At 41.4% G+C, this 24136-nt stretch overlaps 1 protein-coding gene across 39 annotated transcripts in view; it reads left to right on the forward strand.

Moving 5' to 3' along the window:
- The window catches only part of dbn1 (drebrin 1), a 141282-nt gene that overhangs the window by 88076 nt on the left and 29070 nt on the right, over positions 1 to 24136 (forward strand). For 7 of the 39 annotated variants that reach the window (XM_051078659.1, XM_051078657.1, XM_051078649.1 and 4 more), the window contains exons 4-11: positions 13050 to 13139; positions 15298 to 15441; positions 16385 to 16462; positions 17480 to 17631; positions 18128 to 18185; positions 19413 to 19469; positions 19707 to 19821; positions 21712 to 21843. The exons of 2 other annotated variants lie outside the window; for them this stretch is intronic. In XM_051078659.1, the coding sequence (XP_050934616.1) occupies positions 13050 to 13139; positions 15298 to 15441; positions 16385 to 16462; positions 17480 to 17631; positions 18128 to 18185; positions 19413 to 19469; positions 19707 to 19821; positions 21712 to 21843 (826 nt within the window). Of the gene's footprint in view, positions 1 to 7954; positions 8011 to 10607; positions 10721 to 13049; positions 13140 to 15297; positions 15442 to 16384; positions 16463 to 17479; positions 17632 to 18127; positions 18186 to 19412; positions 19470 to 19706; positions 19822 to 21711; positions 21844 to 24136 lie in introns of all 39 variants that reach the window. 30 more of the 39 variants (XM_051078647.1, XM_051078676.1, XM_051078678.1 and 27 more) reach the window with 17 other exon arrangements.

Below are 24136 nucleotides of genomic sequence, written 5' to 3' on the forward strand. Positions count from 1 at the left end.
CTTTGCCCTTCATAATTTTATTTTTACAGTCTGTTTTACATTAACACAGACTTACTGCTTACTCCTGTTGCTTCTGTACCATTTAACTGCATCTGCACACATCCCTATACAGAGGTGCAGTGATGATGTGTTTCTGTCGCCAACCTGAAGTTAGCATCAGCCTGGATTTGTATTATTCCAGAAAATAAACAGTGAGCAGCTAAAGTTTCTGATCCTTCAGGTTTAGTTGATCAGATCATCTTCACAGATGAACACCACTGTTCTGATGTTTGAAGTAAGAAGCTAATGTTAGGCTATAAACCAACTACACCACGGTCACACGGTTATTTCAGACATTTAACCAGAAACACACTGACTTTGGGACGAGGGAACAGGAAGGGCTAACATGCTAACATGCTAACTGACTTCCTGGTATTAGGACTCATTCCTGCACCACTATAAAAACATTCCAGACGATTAGATGGATAATAAGACAGCTATCAGCGACCTCACGATGCGTTCAGGCTCCTCTCTTCCATGCAGCCTGACTCTGTTAATGTCTCTTTTGGCTCGTAGTTAACTGCTGACTCGACTCTGTCTTAATTTTTTTCCCCTCTCTCTCTAAATGAGCCTCGGCAGTCGGCTCCTCTCTTGTGTTTTCATTTTCACTGAGTCAGTAGGAAGGCTGACAGCAGCTCCAAGCAGGGCAGAGAGCTTTCTGGCAGGATTCCACATCATCAGCCGTCTGCTGACGCATGTCCGAGCGGTTTGAAAAGTCGGATGAATCTAGATCTCCCACCGCCATTTTTCACCACCAGGCAGAAGCTGTTGGGGTGGGTGGGGGGGTTGAACTTCTAACTCTGGCAGTTTGTTCTAACCTCTGCAAATCGGTAAAATTTTAGCCAAAATTTGTATCGGGTTGTCACGGCAACTGATGCAATTCTCGCACTCCCTGAGCTTCAGGATGTAAAACTGATTTAATAAAACACACAAATTACTGAGCTTCCCAGAGCAGATACGTGTTTAATTTCATTAGATTACAGTCAAATCCACATCATTGATTCAGTCCTGTTCCTAAGCTCTCACATTAGAGGCTGTGCAAACAAAGTGTTCCTCGTATTACTTTCAAAGCTGGACTCACTACTCCCAGTAATTATTCACTTGCATGAAATGTGATTCTGACACGTTCCAAAGGTCCAGATTTCACATAGAAAGAAACTTTCAACAACTTTAGATTATGTTTCGATTGTCCACGTAAAAGTCCGTCCACTAAAGTCCTCGTTTTTGTCACTGACAGGCTCATATCGTTATTGTCTGATAACATTATGGAGAGGATTCCTACAGAGACAGAGCTTTTGATTAAAGAGTAAGATCCTTTCTGTTGGATCAGAAACATCATTATATATCAATACCAGACTCCATTGATAAAAACAGGAATTTTATCAAGCAGAAAAAACAGGAGCTGCTGGAATACCACTGCCTCTATCTGTTAGTAAGTAATCAGATCCTTTACTGAAGTAAAAGTACCAAACAATAACACAAACACACTAACAGTGGTGTTCCAGCAGCTCCTGTGTTCTGCTCGGTAAAATTCCTGTTTTTGTCAATGGAGTCTGGTACTATACAATTCCAAAGATTTTTGTCCATATCAACCAGTTAAAAGTAAGAGGCTTTCCTGCTTTTGTTAAATGGAAAAACGTTTTAAAGAGCAGCATGTTTATCTTTCTCAAGTGTGTTGCTTCAGTAAATCTGACAACTCTCTGTGTCGTTCAGGCAACACAGCCCGTCCCAAAATGCAACACTCTGTAGACACCAGCAGCCAGAGACCTGACCTGACCTGCCTCCATCTAAAGCCCAGCTGCAGGCAACATCAGCAGCACCATCTGCAGTTAGTGTGCAGCTACACAAGAACATGAGCTGTCAACAGACGCCTGCCGGTCTCTGAGATTTATTCACATTTCAAATCCTGAGCTCAAATTAAATTTTAATGCAGCTACACATCCTGCTTGATACAATTTAGTGGATACTGGAAGACATTTTCTGTTGTTGTTTTAAGTACAGAAATAGGTGTAGCTGTGTGTTTGTGCTGCGAAACACGACACCACCATGTATCCTCACACTCCTGCTGTTTGCTGCAGCAGAGATCAGCACATCAGGGGCTGCAGATCCTTTTGAAGTTGTCCAGCCAGATCATCTCCAACACACACACACACACACACAGTGCATGTTGTGTTGCCTCCTTACCTGGTGTGTGTGTGTTTGTGTGTTTGCCCTTCAGCTCTCCTACACTCCCCCCCTCCTCCCCTCCTCCCCTCCTCTCCCCTCCAGTCCTTCCTTCCTCTACCACAACTATCTTAACATTGTTGCTCCCTGCAGGTCACAAACTGCTGTTGCCGAGATAACGATGGGGGGGGGGATGCTGCCCGGTTGCCATGGTAACACTCCCCAAGGGGTGTGTGTGTGTGTGTGTGTTTGTGGTGTGGTTTATCTTGGCAACAGCACCAAAGCCGCCGCTGATACGTACAGGAGGTGGACAAAATAACAGCAACAGCATAAAAATGAGACGAATCTGAACCAACTTTTGTGATGAAATGTTTTAACTTAAGAAGCTGAAGGCGTCTTTAAAACTCATCACACGTGCACCTGTGACGTGAGGTTTCATCTCTCTTTGTCTGCGCATTCACCTGTTTGGATGCAGCACCTGTCACCTCCAGATTGTGCGACTTTTCCCCCTTAAATCACGACGTTTCTGAATGGAGGTTCTGCATTGGAAAAACAAACGCTGAGTTTACTTTGAGAGGTGTTTGTCCCTCCCTCCTGGTTCTGTTTATTAATCTTCTCTAATATGTTGTCAGATTTTGAAATCAGCTCAGCTCGTTTTCCTCGTGGTTCGGAGAATTTGTGATTTTGCTCTGACATCGTGCTAATCAGCTTCCAGCTTAAAATAACTCTGTGGCTTCTTCCTGTCGAGGTTCATGTTGTTGTAATGACATGGGAGAGATGAAAAGACAGAGTCTGCTGCTGTTTGCTGCAGCAGAGTTTAAAATGTCTTACCTGATGTGTGTGAAGGAGAGAGTAGAAAGGAAAGGAGGGAAGGAGGGAAGGAGGCAGAAAAGTCATCTGCAGCTCTTTTGATCAACGATCAATCATTATCATTGATCATGTTTTTACTGATATCTCAGTAACGCCGTGACGGAATTTCACCAAATCTGGCACAAACACTCACTTAGACTCAAGGATAAAGTGATTCCATTTTGGTGGCCAGAGGTCAAAGGTCAAGGTTGCTGTGACCTCACAAAACACATTTGTGACCTTGTAAATGTGATATCTCAGAAATTTATTCAAATTTGGTACAAATGTTCAAAGATGAACCGATTTGACTTTTGTGGTCATATTGACATGTAAATAGAATATCTTTGTTTGTTTTTGGACTGTTGGTCAATGCTCACTGAGCTGACTGTAATAAAAATAAATCATGCTAGCATCTTCGTAGCGTCAGAAACCTGAATAAAGATGATAAAACTACATGAGGACCAGGTTACTGTTAGTGCTACAATAAAGATTAGAGAGGAGAGCTGCTGTGCCGCCGCCAGTTCAAACCACTACAGTGATCCTTCTTTACATCAAAGGCAGCGTGGGTGCACACACACACACACACACACACACACACACACACACACACACACACACACACAAGCGTAACCTAATTTATATGGCTATAAATAGTATATATCCTATAGGTGTTCGGTGAAGGCTGGAGCTTATGATTTGTGTTGTTTGCAGTGACCACTTGTGACGTGTATGTAGATGAATGTACAGTAGAAGCAGGGCTCTAATCAACTCTAATCAGATTCAGGCTTCTCTGTGTATAAGTGCTAGCGCTCACCAAAAATCAATCAGCTGAATCTTTTTGACTGGTGCTTTAGCAGGTTTAAATCTGGTTTATGGTGGCACGTACTGCTTCCAGGAAATAGACGTATGCTGCACTCTGAAGTCCAACACTTGACAAAACATCCAATACTCTACATCCAGTATATACCGAGGCATGAGTGGGTTCGACCGCCCTCTAACTGAGTGATAATCAGCAGATTAAACTGCTGGAATCAGAGAGTTCAGAGTGAAGCTGAACTGTAGATCAGTTAAAAACCAGAGTTCATCTCTAAAATCCAGGAAACTGACGGAAACATCAAGAACCAGAAACAGAGTTCGGTGTTTGTTACAGCGACAGCACTTCCTGCTACAGAAGCCGGGGATCATGGGTAATATACACCTGTTCAGGCCATGTTTCAGCTCAGTGAGTGGGACTACTCGTCATGGAAATAATTTTAAATGAACCAGTTTTGTGTGTCTGGGACAGGAGCTTTGTCCTGATTGGATACAGTGATGCTCCGGATCAACCTCCACACTTGTGATTGGTTGATTAATTGAGTCCTCTCCAATCCCTCATTACTTACTTATCTTTTATCCTCCTGCTGGCTGTTTGTTCTTCCTCAATCCCTCCTCCTCCCAATCCTCCTCTTCACTACTTTAAATTTCAGCTCTCCCTCCTTATTTTCCTCTTTTCTTCCTCTTCATCACTAGTTTCCTCTTTGTACCATCTTTTCTTCTTTTTCAGCCTTTTCTTTGCCCTCGCTCGTCACAATCCTCTTTGTCATCTCCTTCCTTCTCTCCCTTCATCTTCATCCTCTTGTTCTGTTTTCTTTCTCTCCCTGTCTGCCTGTCTTCTCTCTTCTTTTTATATTTTCTCCTCTTGTATTATTCTCGTCTTTTCTCCTCTCATCGTCCTCCTTCCTCTTACGTACTCAGCTGTGCTCACACTCGCTCACAGCTGTTTCTAGGTCATGAAGGCTTCGTATGAATAATAAACAGCTGTCTGCTTTAAAGAGAATTATTTATAGAGCCACTTGTGCTCTCTCTCTCTCTCTCTCTCTCTCTTTCTCTTTGCTCTCTTTATCACTCTCTCGATCTTAAACGTTTCCTCTTTTTCTGCCCTTTCTTCCATCCTCTTTACACTGTGTTGTCTTTATTATCTGTCATCTTTTTATTTCCCATCTCTTTCTGCCTCCAGGAATCTGCTTCTCTTTTGGTTTGTTGTGATGCTGCTGTAACTGTCACTAGAACAGTAGTACTAGTTGTAGTAATAGTATTCGCTGTCATCAGCATAGAGTATCCTCAGCAAATATATTCACAATGGATGATTTTCACTGTCGGCCATGTTGTATTGGGCAGTTGGTTTTTTGGCCTTTTTATTTGTTAAAAACATTTTAGTGACATTAATGGCAGAGAAATATGTGATAAAGAGAAAGAGAGGGTTTTGGAAACAGAGTGTGACTCTGCAGAAACAGACAGGATGGAGGGAGGGGAGGAGAGGTCAGCAGGGAGTCAGACGGAGGCCAGACTAAAGCTTCAGGCTGAAACATGAAGCATGAGGTCATCTGGACTCCGGCTGGTAATCCCCAACACACCACACACTCTGGTACATAGGTACATGCAGCTGTGTGGAAACAAAGGCTGGATGTTCTCATCTCTAAATTCATCACTTCAGGAGGGAAATTAATAAGAAAATGTAATGACTGCAATTTCATAAATTCACAGACTCAAGTTATTGATACAAGTATGTGTGATCATTGGCAGCAGCTTTGAGCTTTTCTGATTGAGAGTTTTATGCGTCTGTATTTTTTTGATAATAATAATAATCTTCAGTAATCTACAGTGCACTGCTCTCCAGTTTTATAATCTCCTGTTTAAAGCCTGATAGATTAAAGGGTAATTTCTCTAACCTCAATCCCAGCATGCATTTAATATTTGATGGCCTCCTCCTCTTGCTGGTTATCAGTTTCCACAGCTTCTCCTGATTTGATGGAGCATTAAAGTCAATTATACAAATACCTTTAATTCATCCAGGTGGAGTTTAACTGTCCACTCCTCTTCACTGAAATACAGGTTAAAGTTTTAAAATGGTGCGTACGATCGCAACCTTCTCTTCCATTACTTCTACCTGACAGCTATACTGTAGTTACTAGTTACTTTTCAGATATGGCATCGATGATTTAGTGTAGACTTAGACTTAAATCAGTTGCAGTCAGGTTCACCTTCAGTAAAATGTTGCTTCCACATTGACTAACACTTTGAAGCACAGTTAGTGGTCTTTATGTCTGGACTTTTAATCAAATCAATAGTATTTCCATAGTGCAGTGTTTGAATATTTCTCTGATGTTAACATGACTACAGACCTGTCAACATGTTGTTTTGTTGGACTGAGTTTATTCTAACCTGCAGGTTAATGGATTTTTTTTATGGCCGGGTTGTTGAAGGTCAAACTGTTTTAATCTGGTGATGTCAGCTGAACTGTAATCTGTCACCTTCATTTAACCTCAGACAAAGAGGTCAGAGGTGTGTGTCTGTGTGAGGATGAGTAGATTTTTCTCAGTATAATGTAGTGAGTAGGCTCTATATGTACTTGTGTACAGCCTGTGAGTGTAATTGCATTTGTTGTGCCGGACAATGAAAGTTCAACCTGACTGAAATCGGCCGTTACAGTTTGTTTGGTCTTCTACGTCTGTATTTGTGCAGATCAGTACAAAGGTATGTGTTTGTGTTCAGGATTGTGTCATTATTAAAAGTGTCAGTGCCTCTCTAATCCAGGCAGAGACCAAGTTCCCACAGTCATTAATCAAACCAAGTAATCTGCTTTACACCATCACACACACACACATACACACCAACGTCTTGACCAGATAAAGCAGCTCTATCAATCCTCCTGCAGAGGTTTGTAACACTCGTTTCTGGTGACGACTGGAGTCACTTGTTCTGTTAACCCCCATTACTTCTCACAACCGTCTTCATGAGAAAGCAGCCGATTTGTTATCTGATGTTAATCGATCAATATGTCATTGTAGCGAAGAGCAGCACGCTGAACCAAGATCAGTCTGAAATCCTGTAAGCATGTGAGGGTGCTGGTATAGAGGAGATGGGGTTTTTAAAATGGGAAAGCACTTCTAAGCACTTGAACACACTCCTAGTTGTGTGTTTGAGAGAGGAAGCTCTTACAGTTTGATAACATCTACCTCTTGTTCGTTCGCTGGCTGAATGCACTTACTGTAAATCTCTCTTTGGGCAGTGTATTTACTTTAGGTGCAGGGATGCTTTAAACTAAACACCTGTTGTTGCTCTATGTAACTCTGGTGAGCAGGTTCGATCTCCCTCTAGCTGAGTGAATCAGGCCCAGAAGGTTCAGAGTGATGCTGAACTGTAGATCAGTTAAAGAGACGTAGAAGTCATTAAAAACCAGCGTTCGTCTGATATCCAGCCAGGAAAGTGGTGTGTTTGTTACAGCAACAGCACTTCCTGCTGCAGAAGGAGAAGGGGATCATGGGTAGTTTACACCGTTGGGTTGTGTTTTAGTTCAGTGGTACTATTGATTAATTGTTCAGACCTGGGATTGTGCAAGTGCAAAATACTCGCCCACAAATGCATGACCACCGCCAAAGGCTGGTTCCAGACATATTTTTAAAAGCAGCTGGACAGTTTGAGGTCCTACTGAGGATCCTTTGACCCAGAGCAGAAAAAGAATTGCTTTTTTGCCACATAATATTCACATTCACGCCTGTACTCATAACAAAAACAACTGTGAATTAATCGCATGAAAAAAAAGACCTTTAAGCTGATTACTTACATGATTAATCAAATGTTATACCGTCAGAAAATATCTGAAAATAGTGCAAAATACCCGTTCAGTGTACAATGACCTGAAACACAAACTTTGCAGCAAATCCTCACATTTGAGAAGCTGTAACCAGAGGATGATCAGTCCAATAATCAATGAGTCGATTATCAGAAGATGAATTTTCTCAGCTCTACTGCAAACTCAGAACCTTTCTCCACCTTTATACGATCAAAGCACATGTGACTGTAACGCTGCTAAAGGTGACTCTTACTTGTTTTTTGACACTCTCCCTCTCTGTCTTTCTAACAGGGCCTTGTACACATATGAGGATGACACTAATGATTTGACACTGGCAGCATCAGGAGGTGAGTCCATGCTTATCCACCAATCCAAGACTTTCATCTCCCTCAAATGCGACATCTCACTGTTGTAAAGAACATGGCCGCCTCTCGTCATGTTAACATCGTGTGTGGAAATGGCTCTAATTTGCTGCTGCAGCTGTAACTGATGAGCTCTGCAGGTTCTGCTGTTGCTTAGGGCGAAAAAAAGAAGTATCATGTTTTTTTTTGTTTTTTTTTTTTCATCTCCTGATTGTAACTGAGCCATCAGAGAGCTGGAGTCATTATTACTGCAGTTAATGACGCGCTGCATGATCATTACAGTTTAATGAGACTCCATATTTGATGTGAAGACACACATGCAGTATGTATAAGTGCTTTCCCTCAGTGTTTATAACATCTTTGCATCGTGGTATGTGTTTTGGTGGCAGGAGATTAATCTGAGCTGTTACAATCAAATCTAATCAAGGTATTTCTAGGACAATAAACAGAATTATGTACTCAGATATTTTCACAGTAAAACTGATGATTAATGCACATACTGTAGCCAAACTGGTGATAAAGAAGTATGTGCTTAAAATTCCAGTCTAACGATGCCCTGTAAGAGAGCTGTGAAGTGAGAGGAAGGAAAACAACATGTTGCCATGGTTACTCAAGTCTCCAAAACTGAGCCATAATCTGAAAGTGATTTAAACTGTTGAATGTTTTATCAGCTAGCACATAACAGAGTCTGAAACTCTGTGATTCTCATTGAAAAGCACCTTCAGTTTTAATGATAGAACCTTGGGAACATAGAACCCTGAGAACTCAGGCCCCTGGGAACATAGGACTTTGGGAACATAGGATTCTGGGAGAGCACATATATAGAGTTGGGGAACAAAGGACATTTTGTCATGTTCCCATCGTGTGCCATATAAATCTTGGGAACATAGGAAGGACTTCAGTGTTTGCTTGCTGAGCGTACAGTTGAAACATGATATTGTATAGTCACACAAAATCCTGCAAAGTTAATAAAGTGAAGTTGCACTTAGTTAAGGTCAGGGAACTTTGTGATCGTGGTTACAATAAGAACAGTGTGGATAAGGTCAGGGAATGAGTGAGTTCAGGCTAAAAACAAAAGACACATTGACTTTCTGGAAGAGTGGTTTCCCATGTTGAAGTGCAATTCCTTTACTGACCCATCCCTGTCTACCTCACAGGGACTTTGTTGCTCCAGCGTAAACAGATGTTGTTTTGGATCACTTGCTGAAACGACTGTTGTTCTTAACCAAACACTATTCTCCACAGTATACTCTCATACAAAGATACAGCTGGCCACGTAAAACCACCTCAGGGAATTTAACAAGGCTGGCATGACGTATGTTTTCTGTAACATTAAGCTCCACTGCTAAGAAACTATATAATATAATATAATAATGCCATCATTAGACATCTTATTTTAACATGGTGGATTTTATTAAGCAGTTGGACTCGTCTCGTGGTTTTACTTTGATTTGGTTTTAATGAGAATCGCAGCTTATTCTGTGAGTCTAATGTAATCATCAATGCACAAGCTCTGAATATAAAAAAATGCCGATCACATGAGAGGAATAAAACTGGAGCTACTACAGTGAAGTGTCTGGATCACTGATGCTGGAGAGATGCATGATGAAGAGCCACTTCTGGCAGCCGTGGTCGTAGTCGCCTTCGTCTCGGCAGCGACGCACACGTGAATATTTCAGCAGCGACGGAAAGGAAACACAGTTTGTTCATCTGCACTGTAAACCTCAGAGGAATCAGCCTGCCTCCTCACATCACAACCAGTAGACCGCAGTTGTGTTTGTGTGTTTGTGTGTGTGGAGAACAGGATCATAAACTGAAGGATAAAACTAGCAGCGGCTGATCTGCCCTGAATTCAAAATATTACGTAAGAAAAACTGCATAAGTATTATAAGAAAAGTGTAATTAAAAGTCAAAAAGTAAAAGTATGCTCACACTCATTCACACAATTTTTTATTTGTATTTTTTTGTCTTTCAAAATGGTCACCATGTCAGAAGAGACAATCAATGTTCTTGCAGCATCTTGGTCGGGAGAGTGGAAACACTACAAGTTTAACCCCGACCGGTCCTCATTCATGACCTTACGTGTCATCAGGGAGGAAGGTCAAGAAACTGTGTTAAGAGCCAAACCAACAGGTTATATGTGTTACATCTGGCTCAAACACCAAACACAATAATGGACACCAGCACCACTGTATTAGTGATCAGGACAACAGTTTGTCTTTGTACAAAGTCTAAATGTTCCCAGACAGGATTTAGTTATTTTTTGTGATTGTTTATCACCATTTGTTTTCTGATGCAGAGCCAGAGGCAGATTAAAAAACAATTTTTATATGAAAAATAACACATTTCGAGGATTGTGCAGTCTAAGCAGAGGAACAGTTTATGAACTGCGATTGTGTTTCAGTTTCAATTTCTTTCTTTCTTCCTTTCGTTGATTAATTTGTTATTCTCTCACCAGTTTTACTCGGTGGCCCAGAGGAACAGCTTGTCCCTGGTAGAGGACAGTCCAACAGAAGCATTAAAAGCAGACGTGACTGGTGCTGTGCTGTAGAAATGATAAAGTCTCTTGTTCTGTGGTGCAGGAGGCGGCCTGGCGGAGATCACACTGACCTTTGACAGCGGCAGGGTGATGTACGGCTTCTGCAGCCTCAAGGAGCCCACCGCCGCCCTGCCACGATACATCCTCATCAACTGGGTGAGTCGCTGGGTCGGGGAGCTGGGGGGGGTAGGGGTGAGGTGGGTGGGGAGGGGTGGGACATGATGCAACACCACACACTCCAGGCTACACACACACACACACTGAAATGTCCTCAAGGGTATAAAAGGAGAATATCTGAGTCATTAAGGGTCACCGAACATTTTTAATTTAGCCGTTTATCTAACAAGGTCACATGAGTCGCTCTGTCATCCAATCACGGAGCTGCAGCCTCAGCAGCTTTGGATCTGCAGCGTCGAAGAAAAGTAGTTCACAGCTGTAGGTGTAGACGTGCTGATGCTGCCACCTGCAGGCAGAGAAAGGTACAGCTACTGACACTAGTGCCACCTGCAGGCAATGATAGTTACAACTACGGTAATACAGGGCAGAAAATTAAAGGAAGAGTTTACCCGAGCTCTCCAGAAAGTTTCCATGGGAGGTAAAGCTGGGGAATTCTGGAAATATTCCATGAGAATTTATGGTAATATATGGGAGTGGGAAGTGTATCACATACAACCATAAATATAAACATTTTGTTTTGTCATTATTAGCAGACTTGCCACAAACTAATACAGATTTTAAAAATGACATTTTTTATTTTTTCATGAGTAGAACTTTAATTGATCCCATTCAAAATGTGAAATCAAAGACAAATCAGAGACAAATCTGAGATTCGTGATTGATTTGACTTGTAATGACAAACACTTACTGTCGTCCTGGCAAAACAAAAGATGAGTGTGACAGTTAAATTTGTAAATTGATAAGGTTTTAGTTTTTATTTCCTGAAGTAGGTTTTCTGCTTCTTCTTCTTACAAGTGTCACTGACTGACAAAGATACAGTTCAACAAAACACTGATTTGAGAACATTTAACTTTAAAAAAGAGACAGTTTATCCACAGTTTGACTCTGTTGAAATTGTTAGCCTGAACAATATTTGATGTGGTGGTTTTTAAGAGAGTCAACTCCTCGACAAAGACGTTTGAGCCTGATGTTGTGGGTGTTACAGGGATTGAACTTACAGGATAAACAGAACAGGAAAAGTGTTGAGTAAAAAGAGCCCAGAGAAATTTGTCCACCATTTAATTTGTGATGAAAAGGAAATGTAACAGGAGGAAATGAATAATTTGAATGTTAGAGCTCATTTCTTCGCAGTGAGAGTCTGTGACATGGTGTTTTAAGAGCATTTAAACACAGACCGAGTTCGTCTGAGAGCCTTAAAATGAATGTTGTACTTTATGAACCTGACATCGGCAGGGGGCACAGGGTAATTGCTGCCCAGATTATTTACTGGCAAAGCGTTTCCCTGGAAATTTTTTCAGTCTGTTGCCTAGAAGTTTTTACATTTTATTTTCATAAAACAAATCTGCAACAGCAAATATGTTTTGTGGGAAATTATCATAATAAACTACATGGAGTTTGTGAGCACAGCTCCGCTCACCTTCAAACTGACTGGAGGTCTAATCAGGCAGAGTAAGTCAAACCACCTGTGTGGGGGGTGCAGCTGATTGATTTTGTTGCCACATACAGGACTCAGGATGCAAATCCTGCTCTCTGGTTTCAAAGTTTTGCCCTTTGTACGTCCACCTTGACCACCAATAACTGCAGCCCTTCCTACCTGTGACCATAATCCAGTCTGGGATTATGTTTTAGGAGACAGGGTTGAATTAAAAGCGATAAAGAGATCTGGTGACTGCAGTGACTGGAGACTCAGACAGAAAGAACGAGACATTTGGTGGTTAAATGAGACTGGGAGCGGAGCCAGAGGAGTCCATCATAATGTAACACAGCAACACTAACAGCCAAAAGAGCACCAGACCGTGGCAAACTGGGCCAAACCAGGCCAGACTGTGCCAAACATGGGCCTGAGATGCATCAAAAATGTACTTAAATATACAAAAACCCTTTATAAATGAACCACATCCTTTGAAATATATGCAAAACATTCAAACTGTCTGTCTTTCTCCTTCTCCAGCTGACACTCAGACAGATAAAGAGGTGAAATTTCGTTATTGGGAGATAAATTGCAGTGAATTCAGATGAGATGAGGCCGTTTTCCTGTGTCTCTTTCCGTGTGTAATTGCTACTTATTGCATTTGCATTGTGTTGGTTTGAAAAGAGCTGTGATTACAGTAACTGAACATGACCACGGCCGAACAAAGGCCCTAATGAGACCGAGACAAAGACGGAAACTGTCCTCACGAGTTGGAACATTTGGAGAAAAGAAGGAGTCGTTTTTGATTTAGGATTCAGGCTCCTCTCTCTCCCTCCTGTTCTGTGGTTTTATTTCTTTTGTCTGATAACCCCCCCTCTCCACCTCTCGCCCTCTCAGGTGGGGGAAGACGTGCCGGATGCCAGGAAGTGTGCCTGTGCCAGCCACGTCGCCACCATCGCTGACTTCTTCCAGGTCAGACCAACCATGGTACTTTTACATTTTCCTAAATAAAACAACAACATGAAGTCATAGGGATCAACCTTTATTTCCCTGTTTTTTAGGTTCTTATTAACTTCTGCTGTAGACGTTGATAAACGACTTTTATGATTTGGTCTTTGAAAAGAAAAACATCAGTGACAAAAAAGAGGAAATGTAACTTAGCTGCAGTTTAAAGGATAAGTCCAGTATTTTTAAACCTGGGTTTTATTTTCCCTTGTTTTGGGTGTAAGTAATCGATAAGGACAAAAACCACAAACAGCTGCTGCAATGTAATCCAGTGGGCAACTGTCCACGTCAGAGTACGTCCACTACAGTGCTTGTCTTTGCCAATGACTCAGATTGTTATTGTAAGTGTCTGACAACATTATGGATAGGATTCCTACAGAGACAGAGCCTTTTGTTTCACCAGAAACATCACTATCACTACCAGACTCCATTGACAAAAACAGGAATTATACTGAGCCAACACAGGAGCTGCTGGAAGACCACTGCCTCCATCTGTTAGTGTGTTTGTGGTTTATTGAGTGGTACTTTTACTTATATAAAGTATCTGATTACTTCTTCCTCCACTGAAAGTCACACAATAACACAAACTAACAGATGGAGGCAGTGGGATTCCAGCAGCTCTTGTTTTTCTGCTTGGTAAAAGTCCTGTTTTTGTCAATGGAGTCTGGTACTGATATATCACGATGTTTCGAAAAAGATCTGAAAAACTGGTGAATTCAATCAATTCATAGAAAACACGAGAGTTAATGCAGCAGCAGATCTCTGAGCAGAAAATGAAGCTGATGTGATCGTGTTTGTTTCATAATCTGCTTCAGGTTTTTTTGTGTTTTTGTAAATTGTGTCACGTACAGAACGTTTGAATACTCGTGTGTTTTCATCCAACTCTCTTTGGAAAAAGAAGCTACAGCACATTAAACCTGTAGGAGGATCAAAGAGGAGAACAACTGTGTGTGTGTGTGTGTGTGTGTGTGTTACAGTGCATGACTAATACCACCACTTTTTAAAGTAATCTCTCTGTGCTGAGAGCTCTGAGCTGAATGACAATCCTCTCACCCACCAAGCATGTGTGTGTGTGTGTGTGTGAGTGAGTGTGTCAAGGTGAATACACACCAGTGTGTTCACACCTGTACACCTGGCTGAGTGTGTATTTTTGGATTTGTGGAGTAGATAAAAAGATCGAGATTGAAGCAGAGGTGATGTTTTATTTAGATTTTTTTTCCATAACTGCCAAAGTCTGTGTGTGTGTGTGTGTGTGTGTGTGTGTGTGTGTGTTGAAGTGTCATTATTCTAAGTGGCAGTTCTGTCTCCCACACAGCCTCGACTTCATCACACTGACAGGGTTTTCAATGACCCTTTTTGGGATACACACACACACACACAGACACACATGCATCCTTGTGGTGTGCTGCTATTATTGGTGGTGCCATTGCTAACATAATGGATTCCCTAGCTCCTTATCTTAATCTGAAAACCAAATGTTAACCTGCCATTTGCCATTTGGTTCCATTTTGGTTGTAGTGCGATCGAAAAGTTCCAAGACTGCACCTATAAAAAGCACAATTTGTACTGGATCCACTTTATCCACAAATTATTTTGTAAAAAGCTGAATTTGACTGGTTTATTTTTGAGTTTAAGTCATTATGAGGTTTGGATGACAGAGTTAACATCCTGTCCCAGATAAAATAATTTAAAGCTAAAGCTAACTGTTCGCCATCACGCCCCAGTTCAGGTCGTTTGTGCCGAAACGTCCTCTGACCGGTGCAGTAGAACTCGGCCATTACAGTCTGAACCTGGGGGATGAATTGAAGGGGCACCACCCTTCAAGCCTAACGCACCGTCTTCAGTCTTGGAGACTGTTGCTCTTCTCTTGCTGTTTGGTCTCTGGGTCGTAGCCACAGATCAAACTCTCCTCAACATGAAGGGTTGTCCTGGGTCTGTTGACGGAGATCATTACAGACTCTTACCATGCTACACTCTGTTTGTTCACAACAGTAACAGTCTTGGAACTTAATGATCGCACCTCGTGATCACATCATCATGGTAAATAATTATAATCTGTTACGAGTCTTGCATTAAAGAAAGTAGGTGATGAATCAGAAATGATGAACTCAAATCATGAGGTTTCTCTTTGCCTCTCCAGGGGGTGGAGGTCATTGTCAACGCCAGCAGTCTGGACGACATCGACCCGTCAGCCATCGGACAGCGGCTCACCAACGGGACAGCGGCAGTGGCGAGTCCAGTCCTCAGCCGCCTGAGGACCCGAGACGAAGAACACGGAGACGTGGTATGAACAGACACATTATCTCCATACAGTAATCAGGGTTTTGAAATACAGCATAATTTTCTTCTTCCCCTTCAGCGTTCACTTTATAAATATTTCAGTTCGATCTAGACCAAAGTGGATTAACCTGCCACTGAAAATAGTCCCAAATGAATGCATTATTTACTCCTTTAAAAACTACAGTGGCCAGCTTTTAAAGTAAATTTAAAAAAATAATGAAACTACACATTTGAGAAGTGTTTTTAAAAATGTACATCTTCAGTCGGAACCAATGAGCTCAGAGCTGAGAGCCATGGATTTGGGTTGTCTGTCCATTCGTCTGTCCCATTCTTGTGATATATCTCAGTAACGCCTTGAGGGAATTTCTTCAGATTTGGTACAAAAATTCACTTGGATTAACTGATTAGATTTTGGTAGAAGGTTTAAAGGTCTGCAAACTGCAGCTGCACTGGTTGGCAGAGGCATACAACAGCGAGGCCGTAAATCTAGGTTACCATATCACAAATATTCTTTCGGCTTGTTCCAGCTTTTTGTTTTCTTTCTCTTTTCCAAAGATCCAGGCAAACATATCCGATATCTTCTGACACTTTAGGACCTTCAGAAGAATTTAGAATGAAGTGTAACAACTCATTGAACCTCAGTGAAGAGTTCGGCTGCTGCGAAACTCAAATTAAAACTTGTTCACAACAGGGACATAATACAGTGAGTTTGTAAGATGGGGAAGAACTTTAAATCAACAGGGAACAGTAAGTACAGCTCCCACCTCTCACCTGTATAGGTCAACTAAAAGATAAAAACATATCTCTTCACTTTAGCCTTTAACAAGCCGTGACTTTCCTGATACAGGCACTTTGCTTCGCACTTATGCACCGCTGCACTTCTTCTTTTCAAATGTCTCTTTCTCTCTTTCTCATTATGTCTCATTACTTTCTTTCTCCCGATGCAGGGCACAGTGTACCAGAAGACCAATGCAGAGGTGGAGATGAAGAAAATCAATAGAGAGGAGTTTTGGGAGCAGGCCAAGGTACGTGTGGAATACAAAAGAAGAAGAAAAGAAGGGAGGGAGTGGAGGAAAATTAACATGGTTGAAATAAAGAAAAAGAGAAGAGGCAGGAGGAAAAGGATGGAATGGAGGAAGGAAAGTATGAGTGAGACGAGGGAAGTAACAGAATTGGTCAAAAAAAAAAAAGAAGAATTCCACTTTTTTATTCTCAGTGGCCAAATAAACTCATTTATTTTCTTAGTAATAATTCAGTGAGAAGCTCCACACCACTCTCTGTCTGTACTGTAACGTTCAAATGGATCTTCATTTTATCTTAATTTATTTTGTGTTTTAGTTTTATATTTGTTTTGTTTCATTGCAGTTTATATTTTATTGGTGATTCAACTTAATTATAGTTTTTCCTTTGTCACATACCAACATGGATTTTGTTGAATTTCTGGTGCATATAAATATAACAATAAAATAGAAATAGTGAGCTCATTAATTAGTTTAGCAGGTGCTGGTAGTTGGATTTTTTAAATCTTTTAATAGAACCAGGCTAGCCGTTTCCAACCTGTTTTCAGTCTTTATGCTAAGCTAAGCTAAGCAGCTACTGGCTGTAGCTTCACATTTACCGTATAGAAGCAACATTTATTAATAATATTTCCCACTATGTTGAACTCTTCCTTTAAATCTGATTCCTCTTGAATAAAGTGTAGTGTAAATGTAAATCCCAGTTCTGGAGTTTAGAGTGCAGTGAAAGTGAGGGACAAAGTCAAATGTTGTTGTGTCCTCCAGCTGTGTTGCTCTCGGCTCATTCAGACTAAATACAGAATGACAACAGGCTTCATCCAGCTGCAGGGTGTTCACTCGATTTACCCTTCACAGCTTCAGAATCTCTAAATCCAGATCAGCATCAGATCTGGATTGATCGATTACTCAATCAACAGATATTTAACAAGAAAAAATGACCAAAAATTTGTCTCCAACTTTTCTTCTGTAGCAGCAGAACCCTTCATCACCTACATATGTCTTATTTTTGCATGTTTGCATCTCCAGCGCGAGGAGGAGATGAGGAAGGAGGAGGAGAAGAAGAAGGCGGCGGAGGAGCGGCAGCGCTTTGAGGAGGAGCGAATGGAGCTGGAGAGGAAAGAGCAGGAGAACCGAGAGAAGAGGTACCGCGAGAGGGAGAGGCAGATCGAGGAGCACAGGTGAGGATCGTCCAACATCGAGCGCTCTGTCCATATCCATACCTAACGTTGAGCCTGTAAACGAACCTTGGCCTCGTTTCGTAAAACCATCTTAAGACTGTGATAATCAAAAAATCCATCTGATGAACGTTCCTAACCTTAACGAGAAGCTCCTACCCACTCAAAGCTAGGAGCTTCCAATGCAGCACTGCTTTATGAACCAGCACTTAGAATCTTTAAAGCCAATTCTTCAACAAACCAGAACAAAGATCTGAACCCTGGACTGATGTGATCCACTTTCCTGGTCTTAATGAGGACAAAGGATCAGCAGTTTCTAAACTTCTTCGATCAGTCTTGTTTGGGGAAATGGGACCCTGGTTCAGTTTGAGACATGTTCATGTTAAACCCTGTTAAATTGCGTGACTTTCTAACTTTAGTGTGGAAAATATCTGGTAATATCTAGGTCACATTTATACTTGACGTATTATCTAATCAGTGTGTTTGTGTGTGAGCACAGGAAGAAGATGCAGGAGGAGGAAGAGGCCAGAGAGAGATTAAGGAACCAGACCACCATAGTAAGTGTCTGTTTGTTATGACGTTCAGCTGCAACATCAACAATCCCAGGTATTCAATTCTTTGTGTTAGAGGTGTTTATGTTTCTAGAAGGTGATGTTTCTGCCCATCAAACTGTCACTTCCCGTCCCAAACGACCGCGAAGACGTCGTTTACACGCCTCTGGTTTTTGTGCCAGAGTCACGCTGTGACACAAAAATGAAACCAATTTGTCTGACAGTGGGGTTTGTTTTTGAAGAGAGTGATTATACGCTGTGTGTGTGTGATTTGCAAAAAATTTTAAATCTGGCAGTGAGAATATATTCGTCTGTCTGTGTGTGTGTGGTGTGTGGTTTATTTTTACAAGCAGACATAAAACCATTAGGACATCTTGCAATCAGCTGCCTGCTGTCACAGCTGTGATGTTTTCTGCTAAATTTCAGACCATCTTCATAAACATTCAGCAGATCCTTTGCCTTGCTCAAGGAACTTAAGGCAGTGTTTGTTACTGAGGAACAAAGTGGGAACAAACCAGCAAGTTGTCAACAACTTGGCTGCCTCCCTAAATAATCAGTCAGGGTGAAATTATAATCACGCTCCGAGGAATCATAATCCTCTCTAAACGGGCACTAACAAGCGACCTGGGTGACTAACTGCTGCTACACACTCTGTTTCTGTTTGATAAAGCATGAAGCATGGATGGAGCTGGCTCATATGCAGCACATGAAAACCATGTAACCGCTCAGACTCTTGAGCCCAACAGAATTAAATAGCACTCATGGCTGCAGAGGGCGCTGCTGCTCAGCAAAAATGTTGCTTTAAACAAAATGAAAGCCTGAGAAAAGAGTACTATATTGAACTAGACCAGTAGTGGATGAACCCAAGAGGCCTGGACGGCTCACAGCTTTTAAAAATTGAGCTAAACCCAAACCTCAAATCAAAATATCTGTCAGAATATGTGAGGAATTTAGCAAAAAGTCAGAGTTTCTCCCTGGTATTGATCTTTGGTCCTGTTCAGTCCATGGTGTCTGCTGAATGAGTCTCTATCGCCCCTCGCTGGTGGTAACCTGTAATCATTCCTCTCAGCTCTAAGAGCCAGATTTGTGTTGGGTCATGAGTCTGGACTAAAGAGGTCTCATGGTTCAGTTTCAGTACATTTAAATGATGATCTTGGTTTAGGTTTGAGTCCCTGAATTCATCATTGTTTTTCCCTCCATTTGCATCTTCATCTGTATTATTCTTCTCTGCAGGCAGCAGAGCTGAGCATTGAAGACCTCAACCTGGACAAAAAGGAGTCTGAGGTGGAGGTGAGTTAGAAAAATTAGAAAGTAAATAAGTCAGAAGAATTAAAGCAGGGAAAGAATTTTAACTTTGCTCTAATAAAGGATAAAATCTACTACATGTTGAATGTTTTCCTCAGTGAAGATCACCTAGGATAAAGCTTATTTAGAAATCTTTGGTTCATTAGCGGCTGAACATCAAAGACATTATGATCCAGAGCTGTTGTTTGGTCTGAATGTATCTGTGTGTTTGTGTGTTTTCAGGAGGCGAAGGCCATCATCGCTCAGCGGTCAGGAAACCCTCGAGAGTTCTTCAAGCAGAAGGAGAGAGCCATGACCATCAGTGTCGACACCTCGCCTGTCTCCATCCACAGGACCGGTAAACACTTTAAAACTCGCTCCAGGATTAAGTTCATTTTAATGTACAGCTGGAAAAACACTGAATATATTTTTTACTTATAGAAGGTTCAGTAACAAAACCAGAGGTGGTTTATTTGGATCAGGGTCTTGTTTGATGGGATGAAAGGGTTCGAGGAAAGAGATGAAAGAGGAGGGTTGAATGTCAAGGGGATGAACGGGGTCGAAGGCTTGTTGCGGTCAGGTAAGTTGGGATGGTTTGGGTCGAAGGGAGGGACGAAAAGTGGGGGTCAATTCTGTGGGGATGAACACCGAATGAAGTTACAATGTGACTGGAGCATCTAGGAACCCAGGGGTCGAGACTTGGTGAGCTTACCAGGGGTCTGTAGAACCAGAACTTAAACATCTCAGAGGTTTTTGATCATGTGAGTTCTGCAAACATTCCCAACCTGAAGGATTCTGTTCTGTAAAACCACCTGACGATCTCTGTTCTCACAGTCGGAGGGCTGCTGCTGTCAAATTTGGACCATTTGAGCTTTTTTCTGAATTTTCTTTGCCTCTTTATATCGTTGCATCTTGTTTGTCTGCAGTGTTTCAGTGATTGTCATGACCCTGCTTCAAACAGAGATTTATAGTCTCAGTGGCGAGGATGTATTTTCCACTGGGGATGAGGAGAACAAGCCCCACACTCTGCAAAATCCTGTGTTTTTTAGGCTACATATAAGTCGTTCTGTACACTTCAAGTGTTGCTGGAGTTTTAACCTCTCAGACTCCTTTTCCTTGCACCATGGAAGTTGGTGAACTTGTGCCGGAAATCGTGACTCTAAAAGAATTTCTGCTCCACTTACTTTATCTCCCAGTTGTTACAACAGACAATAAAATCCCCCATCATTATATTACAAACTCATGGATCTGTTACTTGTATTTTTGAACACAAAGGTGTGTTTGGTCTGAATGTCTGATAGCGCTCTAATTGTTTGAGATTGTTTGATCTGAGGGGAAGGTTTACAGACACCTGAAAAAGTACTTCAACCTTTTTGTTCATGTTTTTTAGTGAAAAAGCATCTCAACAGTCAAAGATGAGACAGTAAAAGCCCAGTTCTCTTCATAATAGAGTTGTAACCACACCATTATGTGTCATTATGATGAAACAAAATGTGGGTTTTTGTGATGATACATGGGATTTTACCTTTTTCTTTTTGACTACGTGAGAACAGTTTCCATCACATTGTCTTGTTTGCTAACAAGCAGAGAAGCTGAGAGATTTGTGTCGTCAAACTTGGACTTAAAATAGTTTTTCTACTCTGGGATTTAATATTCAGAAGCAATTTATTTTCTGCTTCAGAGAGAGAGAAACAGAAGTTAAACATTGGAGGATAAAAACCAACAAACTCCGTCAGCGTTTCCTTTCTGCCTAACTGCATGCTGTCTACAGTCTGTGTTTACAGCCACACTAACCACTTTTCTTCCTTTCTTTCTCTCTCTCCTTTTTCTTTCTCTTTCTTTCTTTCTCTTTGCCTTGCCTTGATTTTCTTCTCTACATTTGTGTTCACCTTCCTCATACGTTCTCTCTCTTTTCACTCACTTCTTTCTTCCTTCTCTCTCTCTCACCACAATTTGTCTTCTTTGATTTCTCCATCTTGTCCCACAATCCTTTTCTGCTTCTCGCCGTTTCCTCTGGGGCTAAAACTTCTTTTACCTTGACTCTGACCTCTCCTGTCTCCTTTCTGTTTCCCTCCCTCTCTTTATTTTGTCTGTTTTGTCTCGTCGTCTCGTCCATCTTCCTCACATCTCTTTGTCCTGGTGCGTCGCTTCGTGTCCTTGTCATATTGTACGTCTGTGTGCGTGTCTGTGTTTGTTTGTATCTTTCGTGTTCGGGTGTGTGGCTTTGTTTTGTTGTCCTGACTGCCAGGCCGTTTGGACAGCCCGTTCTTGAGGCAGCAGCACAGTCCCAGCAGCCCCAGTCCGACTCCCCCGCCCCGGGGCGCGTCGCCCCTCCGCACCCCACCTCCACATGCACGGACGCAGCCCGCTGCTGCAGCCGGTAGGTACAGCACATAACTGATAAACAGCAGAAGAAGAAGAAGAAGAAATAAGGAGGAGAGACAGACGGACATTCGAACACCTCTCCCTCCCAGACATTAATCCCCTCCTCAAACATGGATGCTGCAAATAACAAAGATGAAATAATAGAGGGTGAAACTGCCTGTGAAGTTGAAATATGAGCAACTCAACTAGTCTCTCAAGATAGTTGGCTTTTATGAAAGAGTGAGATCCTTTTTGGTTAAACAGAATCAGCTGTTTTATCACCTTGTTCAAAGCCACCAGACTCCATACAGAAAAACAGTAATTTTATCTTGCAGAAAACAGGAGATGTTGGTCTACCACTGCCTCAGTCTGTTTGTTTGTGTTGTTGTGTTGTACTTTAACTTATGTAAAGGATCTGATTACTTCTTCCATCGCTGAAAGTCACACAGAAACACAAACAAGCAAACAGATGGAGGCAGTGGTATTCCTGTTTTTGTCATTGGAGTCTGGTAGTGATATATAGCAATGTTTCTAGTTAAACAAAAAAGATCTTACTCTAATAAAAAGCTCTGTCTCTGTAGGAATCCTTTCCATAATATTGTCAAACTCTTACAACAATCTGAGCCCGTCACTGGCAAAAATTAGCACTTTAGTGGATGTACACTCAAAGATCCTTGAGTTACCCTTTGAAGTGGGAACACCAAGAAATTTGCTCCCATCTGTCTTGAGAGACCAAATGCATTTTCATCATCTAAGTTTCTATCAGTTCATTTTCATCATCCAGTCCACGTAGCACACACACACTCCTTCACTCCCCTCATATCTGCGTACCAACCCTAAACACACCGCACCAAACCCCTACCAACCTCACATCCTCAACCCTGCCCGCCACTCCCTGAACAACTGAACAACAGCTTTGATCTGTCGACTTCATTTCATTTTAGTCAAGTAGTTGACTCTCAAATTTGAAGTGATTTATGTTAATAATATCCAAAGTGCAGAGCCAAACCAGACAAAATGTCCTTTGCGTATATTGTTAGCATGGTTGCTAGCAGTGTCAGTACTGTTTTCTACCTACAGTAAAACATTAAAATATCTTTTCCCTATTTTGAGCATTAAATTATAAATTTTTGTTGTTGTTAACCCCACTATCAAACGCACCTTCCTTTTACCTTTGCACTCTCAACCTTCCCTGCTAATAAACTAACAAGCTAACACTTAAATTAGCATCTCACTAACATAAGTAATAAAATATCCTTTATGGCTGTGAACCATAAAGCTGTTTGTTGGTTTGTGTGGTAGATGTTGAGTCTGTCGTCCCCCTTCAGTCTTCATCCTTTAGATGTCGTCCAGTCAGCTGCTGATGTTGAATTATTGTTGTGAATGTCTCTTTTTTTGCTGATGATGTTGTGGTTTACATCAATTCTCTCAAGGATAAAGAGCTGAAACTTTTAACTAGAATCTCACTGGTTTTTCTTCTGATCCTCAATCTCATGCTTCTGATCCTGGACTGCATAAACGCTCACACACAAATACACTTCTGCTGCTTTTTAATCTGCTGACCGACTGACCAACCTGTGAGTGTTTGTATATGAATGTGTGTATTTGACGCCGTTGAGCCGCCCGTCGGTTGTCGCCGCCAATTGTTTGACTGAATATGGACTTTTGCTGTTCGACTTCTGTGGAGTTGATTATAGTTGTCATTGAGTTTAGAAACCATAATGGTGATTTTGTATGTTTTGGCTCATAAACTACAATTATCACACCTGAGATTAGTGCTGACCAGTTTCCAGAGCACAACATATCCATAGTACCAAACCAAACTTTTGACGTAAACAAAACATCAAGGCAACTAAATATTTATTAGTTCTCAGGGTCTTGTGGCATTGACTCATGCAAATAGTTTTGGTCTTTTCCATCTGTTGAGATATTTGTCTCAGATATCTGGAGAATAAAGGCCTTTTCACATAGCACAACACAAATAAAACTTGAGGTCCTGCTTGGGATGTGATCCCCGCATTTGAAGAGTCGGAACCAGCTACCGGGATCCTTTGACCCAGAGCAGCCTCTGGCAGTCTGTGTGATTGTGATGCCTGTATTCGCATTTTTTGATATTTGTGTTCTCTGCGAAAGTACTCAAAACAAAAACAACAGTTAAAAAAAATATAGGTGCAAAAACACCCCTACTGTGAAAACACAGTAAATGTAAAATTAAACAAAATTATTCATAATATTCTAATAATTAATAATGTGTCTAATAATATTCACCTCCCTGACGACAGAAATGTTTTACCCAAAATACCTTTGCT

The sequence above is a fragment of the Lates calcarifer genome, linkage group LG20, assembly GCF_001640805.2.
Source record: "Lates calcarifer isolate ASB-BC8 linkage group LG20, TLL_Latcal_v3, whole genome shotgun sequence".
Lineage (NCBI taxonomy): Eukaryota > Metazoa > Chordata > Actinopteri > Centropomidae > Lates > Lates calcarifer.